This window comes from Scyliorhinus canicula, chromosome 1, assembly GCF_902713615.1.
Source record: "Scyliorhinus canicula chromosome 1, sScyCan1.1, whole genome shotgun sequence".
Taxonomy (NCBI): domain Eukaryota; kingdom Metazoa; phylum Chordata; class Chondrichthyes; order Carcharhiniformes; family Scyliorhinidae; genus Scyliorhinus; species Scyliorhinus canicula.
In genome coordinates, this window is record NC_052146.1 from 2,407,901 (window position 1) to 2,421,796 (window position 13,896).

General features: G+C 41.9%; 1 protein-coding gene across 1 annotated transcript in view; it reads left to right on the forward strand.

The window, feature by feature from the left end:
• The window catches only part of sbno1 (strawberry notch homolog 1 (Drosophila)), a 158,636-nt gene extending 148,180 nt beyond the window's left edge, over positions 1 to 10,456 (forward strand). The window contains exons 30-31 of the mRNA XM_038817800.1: positions 873 to 1,066; positions 7,468 to 10,456. Of these exons, the coding sequence (XP_038673728.1) occupies positions 873 to 1,066; positions 7,468 to 7,610 (337 nt within the window). The 3' untranslated portion in view covers positions 7,611 to 10,456. The remainder of the gene's footprint in view (positions 1 to 872; positions 1,067 to 7,467) is intronic.
• The last annotated feature ends 3,440 nt before the right edge of the window (positions 10,457 to 13,896 follow it).

Below are 13,896 nucleotides of genomic sequence, written 5' to 3' on the forward strand. Positions count from 1 at the left end.
ACTGTTGTGTGGAGTTTGCATGTTCTCCGCATGTCTGCATGGGTTTCCTCCGGGTGCTCCGGTTTCCTCCCACTAGTCCAAAGATGTGCGGGTTAGGTGGATTGGCCATGATAAATTGCCCCTTAGTGTCCAAAAAGGTTAGGAGGGGTTATTGGGGTAGAGTGGAGGCATGGGCTTAAGTTGGGTGCTCTTTCCAAGGGCCGGTGCAGACTTGATGGGCCAAATGGTCTCCTGCACTGTAGGGATTCTATGCTCTCGACGGCCGAGGCGGTGAACCAGCTGCGCTCAAGGGGGGACCTTTAACGAATAGGGGGAAGAGGACCAGCCCGAGGTGTCACAAGCTGAGGTGTCAGGCTGCCTCCTGGGAGATATTGCCCTTAATTGGAAAAGAAAATAATTGGGTATTCTAAAAAAAAAGAATGTTTTTTAAAAGAAAAAAATTGTTAGGAGGCAGCAGATGGTGATGTGGAGCTTTAGGAATCTTTTGATACACAGGAACAAGCAAGCTCATGCTTGGCATTTTATTGTGGGAAGAGAAAATTAAGAAGACAACCATCTTGAATTGCAACCCTTTTCAATGGCCTGAATTAGCCATTCATTGATGGCTTCCAAGTTGATTTTCAATTTGTTTACTTATATTGTGGAAGAAAATAGTTATTAATCCTCCAAAAATAAAGGGGAAAGAAATTGTGATGAAATTATCTGGAGTGTGAAAATATGTCTCCCTCATTTCTTTAGACACAAGACTAGTGAATGCAAAGCACTGGATAAGTCCCAGGGCATTTGAAGACTAATTTGAGTAACTAATATCTTTTCCGTGACTAATATTGTTGAAGAGTGAAATGACTGCTGTATTTTTTCCATCCTGATAGGCGTGGAAACTGCAAAAAAGTAAGCCTGGGAATGGTTTGTGAAGTTGGGCTGCGGTGCCGCGCCTATCACGTCCTCTGTGGCTCAGTCCTTAGTGTCTGGACAAAAGTGGAAGGAGTCTTGGCATCTGTGAGTGGAACAAATGTAAAAATGCAGATAGTGCGATTAAAAACAGAAGATGGGCAAAGGATTGTAGGTGAGTGTGAGCAATGGATTAATATTATACCACAAGTGGAAACACAACAGTTTGCTTCATGCTGAGGCTGGATTGTCAAAAATGCAAAGAAGCAATTATTTTTAGCTAAGTAGAGTGCAGAATATCAAATTTGAGAACTTGGCTTTGTACAATGAGACCTTGCCTTTTCTGTTATTTTATCTATGTCTCATCGTGAGTTTTATTCTAGAATTTTCTGACTGGTGTGGGTGATTGCAGAATGGAGAAACCCTTTAACCTTCCATGTGTTAAGCTGTGTTTATTTCTTTGGTAGCTAGGATCCAAAGTCAGTGTTTTCTGTGGGTCTGTCAGAAAAGTGCTGCCCCCCTGATTTGTCAAATGGCACTCCTGTGATCCATTATGCAATTAATACATCGATAATTCCATTCTTCTAGAATTCACTGCGTTGTTGTTTGATATTGTGACGCAATGGCATATAGCACGGTGAACAATTTATCACAACCACTCGTTCCAATTAGAATGTTCTTTGCTCCTAGTTTATGGAGACTGGTACAGCTTGATTTTTGTTGTGGGATCTGAGTTCCTGGCATGGCCAGCGTTTATTGCCCATACCCATTTGCCCTTCAGAAGGTGGTGATGAGTCACTGCCTGGAACTAATAGAGGTGCACCCACAGTTACATTAGAGAAAGAATTTCAAGATTTTGCCACAGCGATGATGAAGAAATCATGTATTTCCAAATCAGGATGGTCATTTTTCTCATGAGTCCCTTTTTATGTTGAGCTTTTGTTATTAACCCCTGTGTAGGTAGGCCATTTGTTCCTTTTCAAAGCCAATCCATGCTTTATTTTTTTCTTCATGGTTTATTTGTTCTGGAGTTGTCACCATTTTTTTTAAAAACCTGAAATATGACTATAAGACATAGGAGCAGAATTAGGCCACTTGGCCCATTGAATCTGCTCCGCCATTCAATCATGGCTGATATTTTCTCATCCCCATTCTCCTGCCTTCTCCCCATAACCCCTGATCCCCTTATTAATCAAGAACCTATCTATCTTTGTCTTAAAGACACTCAGTGATTTGGCCTCCACAACCTTCTGCGGCAAACTCTTCATTCCAGGCATCATTCTTGTGAACCTCCCCTGGCCCCTTTCCAAGGCCAGCACATCCTTCCTTGGGTACGGGGCCTGAAACTGCTCACAATATTCCAAATGGGCGGCACGATAGCTTAGTGGTTAGCACTGTTGCTTCACAGTGCCAGGGTCCCAGGTTCGATTCCTGGCTTGGGTCACTGTCTCTGTGAAGTCTGCACGTTCTCCCCGTGTCTCCGTGGGTTTCCTCCGGGTGCTCTGGTTTCCTCCCACAAGTCCCGAAAGTGCTTATTAGGTGAATTGAACATTCTGAATTCTCCCTATGTGTATCCGAACAGGCGTCAGAGTGTGGCGACTAGGAGATTTTCACTGTAACTTCATTGCAGTGTTAATTGCCTACTTGTGACAAAGATTTTTTTTTAATGGGCTCTGTCCAGAGCCTTATACAGCCTCAGATGTACATCCCTGCTCTTGTATTCTAGCCCTCTCGACATGAATGCCAACATTGCATTTGCCTTCCTAACTGCCAACTGAACCTGCACATTAGCCTTAAGAGAATCTTGGACTTGGACTCCCAAGTCCCTGTGTTTCTGGTTTCCTTAGCATTTCCCCATTTAGAAAATAGTCTGTGCCTCCATTCTTCCTACCAAAGTGCATAACCTCACAGTTTTCCACATTGTATTCCATTTGACATTTCTTTGCCCACTCTCCTAGCCTGTCCAAATCCTCCTGCAGCTCCCCTGCTTCCTTAATACTACCTGTCCCACTGCATATCTTTGTATCATTTGCAAACTTAGCAACAGTGCCTTCAGTTCCTTCTTGCAGATCATTAATGTATGTTGTGAAATTGTGTGGTCCCACCACCGACCCCTGAGGCACACCACTAGTCACCGGCTGCCATCCTGAAAAAGACCCCTTTATCCCCACTCTCTGCCTTCTGCCAGTCAGCCAATCCTCTATCCATGTCAGGAGCTTACCCTAACACCATGGGCTGTTAACGTATTTAACAGCCTCCTGTGCAGCACCTTGTCAAAGGCCTTCTGGAAATCTAAATAAATCATATCCACTGGTTCCCCTTTGTCTGACTACCTTGTTACGTCCTCCAAGAACTCTAACAGATTTGTCAGACATGACCTCCTCTTGACGAAGCCGTGCTGACTCAGTCCTATTTTGCCATGCACTTCCAAGTACTCCACAATCTCATTTTAATAATGGGCTCTAAAATCTTACCAATGACTGAAGTCCGGCTAACCAGCCTATAATTTCCCGTCTTCTGCCTCCCTTCTTAAACAGGGATATTGCATTAGCTGTTTTCCAGTTCTCTGGGACCCATCCTGCCTCCAGTGATTTCTGAAAGATCATGACCAATGCCTCAACAATCTCCTCAGCAATCTCCTTGGGAACCCTGTAGTCCATGTAAATGTTTGTGCACTTGAGCAAATGTGCAGAATTCTAGTGGGAAGCATTTGTGTAACAAAGGCTAACATTGATTTGCAGTCGATTAATTGAGGGAGTGATTTTGTCACTGGACTAATATTCAAGAGACCCGGGGTAATGTTCTGGGGACTCGGGTTCGAATCCCACCACAGCAGATGTCAAGATTTGAATTGAAGAAAAAACCTGGAATTGAAAGTCAAATGATAACCATGAAACCATTGTCAATTTTCGTTAAAACCCCATCTGGTTCACTAATGTCTTTTAGGGAAGGAAATCTACTGTCCTTGCCTAATTTGGTCTACATGTGACTCTAAATCCACAGCAATATGGTTGACTCTTAAATGCCTCCTCAATGAAAGATGGGCAATAAATGCTGGCCCTGCCTGCAAGGCCCACATCCATGGAAGAATTTTTAAAAATAAGAAACGCAAGCCATAGCCAGCCGATGTAGCACAATGTAGATATCGTGCAGCATAGAATTGTGTACAGTGTTCCAAATGTCAGCCTCATAATACAACACAACCAAGCTAATACACAAGAAGAACTATGAAATAAAATAATAATGGAGTGTGTGAGAATAGATTGGTTGGTAACCAAAGTCTTCTAGAAAGATATAAATACTAAACTGGTAATCAAAGGCAGATTGGAATTGATTAGGGACCAAAAAGCAGCTCCTCTTCGGAGGCGGAGAGCATGGCCCTGTACATTTTCTCCCTCTTACTAATGAAGAGGACAATGCTGATGTCACAACGGTCAAGGTCTGTTGTGTAAGATAAAATTAGATAAAGGATGTATCAAAAAGGTCAGTAGTACTCAAAAGTTGAGAAGTCACCTGCTCCGGATGGAGTGCATCTTGTGTTGGTGGAAAGTGCAGAGGCTCGAGCCCCAATCTTCTGATCATCCGATAGGACATTGATATCAGAGTATCGAGGATCTTGAATGTTACACCATGGTTCAAAAAGGGAGGGACAGATACACCCTGCAACTACAGCCAGTCAGCCAAAAAGTCAGTGGTGGCTTATCTTTACGAGGCATTAATTCAGGATTTTATAAATTAAAGGCAGCACCAATTAGTTAAAAGTAAATGGTGCAAAGTGTTTTGAAGCTACGGAGAAATTTGAGGGTAATGTGGTTGATGTGTCTATGGGCTTGAGTTAAGAAACAGAAAACCAAGACTTCCCTGGGTGTAGATATACAGAATCAGCTCATCATAGTGGTTGCAGCACAGGAGGAAGCCATTCTGGACCTCCCTGAAGGAATACTCCCCTGCCTTCTCCCTGTAACCCTGCACATTCTTCCTTTAAGATAACGGTCTTATTCCCTCTTAAATACCTCTATTGAACCTGCCTCCACAACACGGGCAGAGAATTTTAAATCTTAACCATTCGCTCTGTGAAAGTTTTTCCTAGTTTCTCCGTTGCTTCTTTTGCCAATTATCGTAAGTCTATGCCCTCTTCTCGTTCCTTCCACTAATGGGAACAGTTTCTCCCTTTTTCTTAACTTTAGAGTATCCAATTATTTTTTTCTCCAATTAAGGGGCAATTTAGCGAGGCCAATCCACCTAACCTGCACATCTTTGGGTTGTGGGGGTGAAACCCATGCAGACATGGGGAGAATGTGCAAACTTCACACGGACAGTGACCCAGGGCCGGGTATCGAACCCGGGTCCTCAACGTCACAGTCCCAGTGCTAACCACTGCGCCACATGTTTCTCCCTTTCTGCTCTGTCCAGATCCCTCATGGTTATGAATACCTCAATCAAATCTCTTCTCAACCTTCTCTTCAAGGCAAACAGTCCCAATATCCCCAATCTGTCTGCATAATTGAAGTTCCCTATCCCCGGAACCATTTTCATTAATCTTTTCTGCACACTCTCTGATGGCTTCTGATCTTGAAAAAATTGGGGGGGGGAAATCTTTCCTAAAGTATTGCACCCAGAACTGGATGCAGTACTCCAGTTGAGATAGAACCATTGTAGAGGTTTACCAGTGTAAAGGAGTATAGTTTTAACAGAACTTGCTCATGTACTCTATTCCCCTGTTGATAGAGGTCAGGATCCTGTATGCTTTATTAGCTGCACACTCAACCTATCTTGCCACCTTAGATAATTAATGCACATAAACACCCAGGTCTCTGATTCTGCATTCCTTTTAGAATTGTACCCTTTACTTTATATTGTCTCCATATTCTTCCTACAAAAATTAATCACTGCACACTTGCATTAAATTTCATCCACCACTTTTGTCCACCCATTTCACCAATCTGTGTCCTTTTTGAGGTTCTGCACTATCCTCGTTACACAACAGTATTTTCAAGGTTTTGTATTCTCAAATTTTGAAGTTGTGTCCTGTACACCAAGGTCTAGGTGACTATTGGGAAGATTCAGAGTCCTCTAACACCACCAATTCTTGGGGAACTCTAATACAAGCCTTCCTCACGACAGAGAAACAACCATTGACCGCTCAACTCTGAATCCTGCCACTCAGCCAATTTTATATCCATGATGGTACAGTCCCTTTCATTTTGTGAGCTATAACTTTTCTCAAGTTTGTGTGTGACACTTCACCAAATGCATTTCGGATCCATGGGAAATAGAAGCAGGAGTAGGCCATACAGCATGTCTTGCCTGCTCTGACATTGAAACAGATCATGGCTGACCATCTGCTTCTACGCCATTTTCCTCACTATCCCATATTCCTCTGTTCCATTAGTATTCAGAAACCTATGGTGGCGCAGTGGTTAGCACTGCTGCCTCACAGAGCTGAGGACCCGAGTTCGATCCCAGCCTCCGGTCACTGTCCGTGTAGAGTTTGCACGTTTTCCCCGTGTCTGTGTGGGCTCGCCCCCACAACCCAAAAAGATGTGCAGGGTAGTTGGATTGGCCACGCTAAATTGCCCTTTAATTAGGAAAAAAAATATTACGTAGGGACTTGGAAGTAGAAATTGTACTTTAATTTCGATTAAATATTCTGCTTTTATGAAGAGTTTGACTCAGCCTTGAACTTCCGCTCTGAAGGCCAGAGATGGAAACTTTCACTAGAACATGTTAACTTAATAGTCGTTTCTTTCCAGATTTGAACACCCTCCTCTAGTGCAGCCCTACAAACAACTTTTAAACGATTCAAGTCCAATGTTTACCATTCAGTAATGTCAGAACTTGACTTCTCAGCAAGTATTAACTTCCTCGTGCTCACAATTGCTTTAGCTGCAGGATTATATCCTGCGATTTTTCTATTTTGGGGGTGCATATCCAAAGGTTTTCCTTTGGCTGCAAATGGTTCCAGAGAACCAGAGGACTCTGATTAAATGGCAAAAAAGCAGTGGTAACGTGAGGGAAACTCTTCACGCAGCCAGTGGTTAGGATCATGAAAGCACTCCCTCAGAGTGGTGGAGGCAGTGTCAATTGAGGCTTTCAAAAGAGAATTGGATTATTCTATGATTGTGTGATTCAGCTCAGCTCCACTCTTGCAGTACACCGTTTGGACAGGTGAATATTTTTTAAACTTGAGGAATTATGATCCGTTTCTGTGCCATCACTCACATTATTTAATCTTTCTTTATCAAGGACAGAGACTTCTCGTCACTGACAATTGTGATTGACGAGGATGGGGCATTATTTCCCCTAGATGATGGCTGAGTACAGGCTGTTGACAAAGTCTCATATAACTGAAGCAGACAGCCACAAATTGCAACGCATAATTTTGTACATGTGTCTTAATGTTTGAACTTAGTGTTTTTCTTCATTGGTTCATGGCTCAGGTGCTCGATTATTTTCACAAATGTTTGGTATAATCCTGAAATCTGACTGAAGGCTATATTTCTCTTGTGCAAACTATAGGTTGTTATTGCACTGATGTATTCTTAATCAGTAAACCTATATAACTTTGTATTACAGGTTTGATAATTCCTCAGAACTGTGTCTCGCCATTGATGAACATTCTGTCAACATCGGACCAGTCACAACAGCTGGCACTGCAGCAGCAACAGATGTGGCAGCAGCTTCACCCTCAAAGCATGAGTCACAGGAGCAACACATAGTGACTCGCTGCACATACTGATGCTAACCTTACTTGAAAACTGTAACTTACAGGAGTGCAACGCCATGTGACCTTCACTATTTTCAGAAATTCAGGGTCATATTCCAAAGAGATTCCTTGATTAGTGAAGTATTGGTGAAAATAGTGAATCCGGGATAACCTGTAATTAAATCAGAGGCAAGTTCTGATTAACAAACGGGCGAAAGTTGAAGGCCAAGATATTTGGACGCTTTACTTTTTTCTCTTCTCCTCCTACAACTCTTCATGTTAGCACTTTGTTCTTTACTGACAGCTGCTATAATTCTCCACTTTCATTTCTACTGTTCCAGCAATGGAAAGCAATGTGTGCATTCTTTGCACACCGAATGCTTCATCTTCAAATTAATTTCACTTAATTTCCTATGTCTTGTTTTGTAGCATAAGTGAGGACATTTTGTAGCTTGTTACAAATGAGTGTGCACTGGTTCTGGAGACATGCTGAAGGCTACGTTACTTGCTGTATGTACCTGAAATGTTTCATGTTAAATACATGCTTATTGGAATTACAACCCTGTAAAATTCTTCCCATCTCTGGGCTGGGTTTGCAAATCCTGCAGTCTTAAAAGTGAACAAGCATTCATTCAGGGTTTGATTATCATGTATATCCTATAAGCAGGATGTAAATATGATACAAAAAATTGCAAAAATCCTTGCCTATTTTTTTTTAAAAGGCAGTATAATTGAAAATTTATTGGGGGAATTAATTACTTTATACAGAAGCTGTTTTGAATATGTTGATATGCTTTCTTTCTCCACGATGTGTAATTTCTGGGTAACTGCAAAATGTATGTTCTGTATTTGTTTCATGGCACAATCTTAAATTATCTGGTGATTTTATATTAAAATTCTGAGAACCACTTTAACAGCTTCATCATATTTAATCAGTAATCTAGTATTGGTTGCTTATTTTCTACCAGGCAATTTTATGCAGCACTTAGTGTAGTTTAGACAACATCCTTCAACATAGTGGATAGCAGTTTTTAAATAAAAACTGTAATTTGGGAAGCTTGATGGGGTGTTCTGGATTGTGGTAGTTGTGGATGCATGCGAGTTGATGCTGGTGTGAAGCTTGAGTGACGACACAACACCCCTTTGTCATAAAATTCAACGCTAATAATTCAAGAAATGTACAGCTTTGTACACTCTGATTTACAAATATGCTGGTTGCATGTTTTACTCATGCTGATGAAACTGGATGCTTCGACTGGTTGTAAAATGTAAGACAACTGCAGGAGCCTCTCCGACAACAGCACGATGTGTAATTTCCTCAAGTGCTGTTCACACAGTTCAATGCTGTTAAATATTTAACAGCGTAGGTATTACTTCAGTTAGTGAGACTTGTACAGTACAAATATGTATAATCAATACTTTGTTTTGACTATAAATAGTTTTATCAGAATAGTAAGGGAAATTTTGCCATTCATGCTGGCATCAGTTGCACTAAAGATACTGAATTGTTTGTAATTGTATATTTAAGTTAGAATTGTCAACAAATAAGTTGCTGAAAGACAGGACTTTTACAGACTTAATAAATCATATTGTATGAATGGAAACTAGTGGTGTAGAGTTTTTAAAGATGAAAAAAGTGGCCATTTGTATTCTGCAGGATACAGATGTATATCCTGACTGAACTGATTAAAAATAGTGGGATATTAATTTTCATTGTTCACCCAGTGTTCAATTGGGGAAGAAAGAGGAGAAATGTTGAGGTTCTCTCTCTGACTTTATCACCATTGCTCTTTTTGGAGGCAAGCTTTCCCCTCCGCTCTGTGTAACTGGAGAATGTTTGCCTCTGGAATTAACATCTTGTGCACCAATTGATATTTGAGCCATTGAATCCATGGATCTGTCAATATTTAAGGCTTTACAATGTTGGCTCTTATTTTAGCTTGACATTCATAAGCGTAATTCTCCACTAGCTGGGCTGTCTATATTTGCCATTTAAATAGAACATAACGTTACAATTCCACAGATTTTTGTTAAAAGGAAAGTTATTTTGATGATCCTTGCTATTGTATTTGACATGAATGATGGAACATTCAGTCTTTGTAGATTTGGAAGTGTGCCCGCATTTGGTGCTTCCTTTTCTAATTTCCATTCATGTTGCCCCCAACAACCAACTTTCAAAATAACTTGTGTGCTATGCTTATAAAATAAAACCATAAATACATACAACGGGGTTAATTGTTGGCAAGGTGTGTGTTATCAAATTCTTAGGATTCTCCAAACTGTTTGTTGACTAGGATATGGAGGTTGATCTCGATTCAAAGAAGGAACATCATACATGTAGTATCTAAGGTAATCATAACCCAAGTGGTTTACTTCAGTTAAATATTGTGGATCATGTTTGATTAAATCTACAGCAGTCGATACACCAAAGTCTGGGAAGGGAATTCTGTATTGTTCTGCAATATAAAGTGTGGCATTTGAACACCAAGCTTGTGATGAAAGTTTTCAAATCACTGGCTGTGAAGATCAAGGTAGATGAGAAAATGCTGGCAAAACTCAGGTCAGGCTACATCTGTGACAAAAGAAAAACAGATGGTGATTCAGGTCAACGATCTTTAATTGGAAGGTCAAGGTGAAATTGGGACAAACGGGCTTTAGAATCCAAGACGTTCAATGTGACATGTATTTTTACATTCCAATTGTGATGGGCCATTATTGAAATTGTGTACACGTTTCAAATCTTGGAATGTAAGTATGTTAAGTGGAGGGAGCTGTTAGCTGGAATGTAAAAGCACCTTAACCATTGCCATCCACTAAATTGTAAACATGAAAATAAATTGGTTGACATTTACAGATCAAGTCTTCGCAAAAACTCATTTATTTCCCTTGCAGTTCTCTGTGTATCATTGTGTTGTTAATCCTCAACTGAGCTGTACACAGACATTAATTAGTGCCAAGAATGTGCTTGAATAGCTACAATGACATCTGAGCATCCTCATAGTGATTATCTTCGATGCAGCAGACAGCAGTGCCGTGTTCATGCAACTAACTGCAAAGCTCCAGACTTGGACAGAAGAGATCATTGGCGAATCTGGATTTTACATTGTATTAGAGGAATTAAAACACGGAAACAAGTATTTGGCTCAACCAGTCAGTGTTGGTATTCACATTCCATGTTTTCTTGGATTTAGTGGGATGTGAAGTGCCAAGATCAGAATTCATTGCTCATTTGTAATTGCCCTGAAGGTTGTGGTGAAGGCCGCCTTGGACTGCTGCCATCCCACCTGCTGTAGATACAGTCAGTGCTTTTGGAAAAGTCCCAGGATGTTGATCCAGTGACAATGAAGGAATGGTGATATATTCCCAGGCCAGAATCGTGCATGGCTTAAAGGGGATTTTGACGGTGGTAATGTTCCCATGCATCTGATGCCCTTGTCCTAGATGGTAGAGATTGAAGGTTTGGAAGATGCTGTTGAAGGAACCTTGCTGAGTTACACACAGTAGCATCTTGTGGATGGTACATGCTGCTGCCATTGTGTGGAGGTTGGAAGGGCGGGCTGGTTTGAGCTGGATGGTGTTGAGTTGCTGCTGGAGCTGCACTGATCCTGGCAAGTGGAGAGTTATGCCACACTCCTGACTCGTGCCTTGTAGATTGTGGACAGGCTTTGAGGACTCGTTAGGTCAATTACTGAAGAATTCCCAGCCTCTGATCTGCTCTGGTTTAGTCTCAGTATTTCCATGGCTAATCCAGTCTCTCCATGACATTAAAACTCCATTACCATTACTGAATTTCATCAACATCCTGGACCAGAAACAACTGTGGTAACAAAAGGCCAAAGGCAGAAAAAATTGTGGGAGTAACTCCTCCAGTCTCCCCAAAGTTTGCTCACCATCTATAAGGCACCATTAGGAGTGTGATGGAATACTCTCCACTTGCCTAGATGAGTACAATTCCAAGAACACTCTAGCTCAACACTCCAGGACAAAGAAGCCCATATCATTGACACCCCATCCACCACCCTAAACATTCATTCCCTTCAACATTCCTGCGCAGTGTGTAGCATGCACTCAATGCACTGCAACAACTTGATCCAAGGCTCTTGTCAATAGCACATTCCAAATGTGGGACCTCTACCACCTAGATGGACAAGGGCAGAAGATGCATGGGAACACCACCACCTACAAGTTCCTATCCAGGTTGCACATCAATAAGAACTAGGAGCAGGAGTCGGCCATCTGGCCCCTCGAGCCTGCTCCGCCATTCAATGAGGTCATGGCTGATCTTTTGTGGACTCAGCTCCACTTTCCGGCCCGAACACCATAACCCTTAATCCCTTCATTCTTCAAAAAACTATCTATCTTTATCTTAAACATTTCATGAATGAGCCTCAACTGCTTCACAGGGCAGGAAATTCCATAGATCCACAACCCTTTAGGTGAAGAAGTTCCTCCTAAGCTCCGTCCTAAATCTACATTACCCTTATTTTGAGGCTATGCCCCCAGTTCTGCTTTCACCCACCTGTGGAAACAAGTACAATTTTATGTTTCTATAAGATCCTGCTGCATCTTTCTAAATTCCAATGGGTACAGTTCCAGTCGACTCAACCTCTCCTTGTAATCCAACCCCCTCAACTCTGGGATTAACCTAGTGAATCTCCTTTGCATACCCTCCAGTGCAAGTACGTCCTTTCTCAGGTAAGGAGACCAAAACTGAACACAATACTCTGTCTTATCAGGCTTGTGGGTGTACCTGCACTAGATGGTCTATATACGTGCTATGTATGTTCCCTTGGCCGCAGAAAAGTACTTTTTAATGTACATATGACAAAATATCAATCAATCAATTTAAAAAGACAACTTACCACATGCTCAAGGGTCATTTGTGATCATTAACAAATAATAGGATGTGCATGATTGGCAACTAACTACCCGAGGATATCGATGCTTCAGGCGGGATAGAGAGGGAAGTAAAAGGGGTGGAGGAGTTGCATTACTGGTCAGAGGATATCACAGCTGTGCTGAAGGAGGGCACTATGGAGGACTTGAGCAGTGAGGCAATATGAGCAGAGCTCAGAAATAGGAAGGGTGCGGTAACAATGTTGGGGCTGTACTACAGACTTCCCAACAGCGAGCGTGAGATAGAGGTACAAATATGTAAACAGATTATGGAAAGATATAGGAGCAACTGGGTGATAGGAGATTTTAATTTTCTCAACATTGACTGGGATACACTTAGTGTTAAGTGGTCTAGATGGAGCAGAATTCGTAAGGAGCATCCAGGAGAATTTTTTAGAGCAGTATGTAAATAGTCCAACTCGGGAAGGGGCCATACTGGACCTGGTGTTAGGGAATGAGTCCGGCCAGATGGTTGAAGTTTCAGTAGGGGATTACTTTGGGAATAGTGATCACAATTCCGTAAGTTTTAGAATACTCATGGACAAAGACTAGAGTGGTCCTAAAGGAAGAGTGCTAAATTGGGGGAAGGCCAACTAAACCAAAATTCGGCAGGAGCTGGGGAATGTGGATTAGGAGCAGCTGTTTGAAGGTAAATCCACATTTGATATGTGGGAGGTTTTAAAGAAAGGTTGATTAGAGTTCAGGACAGACGTGTCCCTGTGAAAATGAGGGATAGCAATAGCAAGATTAGGGAACCATGGATGACAGGTGAAATTGTGAGACTAGCTAAGAGGAAAAAGGAAGCATACATAAGGTCTAGGCGACTGAAGACAGACGAAGCTTTGGAAGAACATCGGGAATGTAGGACCAATCTGAAACGAGGAATCGAGGGCGAAAAGAGGTCATGAAATATCTTTAGCAAACAGGGTTAAGGAAAATCCCAAAGCCTTTTATTCATATATAAGGAGCAAGAGGGTAACTAGAGAAAGGGTGGGTTCACTCAAGGACAAAGGTGGAAAGTTATGCGTGTAGTCAGAAAATGGGTGAGATTCTTAACGAGTACTTTGCATCGGTAATCAGTGAGCAGAGGGACATGACAGATGTTGATGTTAGGGATAGATGTTTGATTACTCTAGGTCATGTCGGCATAAGGAGGGAGGATGTGTTGGGTATTCTAAAAGGCATTAAGGTGGACAGGTCCCCAGGTCCGGATGGGATCTATCCCAGGTTACTGAGGGAAGTGAGAAAGGAAATAGCTGGGGCCTTAACAGATATCTTTGCAGCATCCTTGAACACGGGTGAGGTACCGGAGGACTGGAGAATTGCTAATGTTGTCTGCTTGTTTAAGAAGGGTAGCAGGGATAATCCAGGGAATTATAGACCTGTGAGCTTGACGTCAGTGG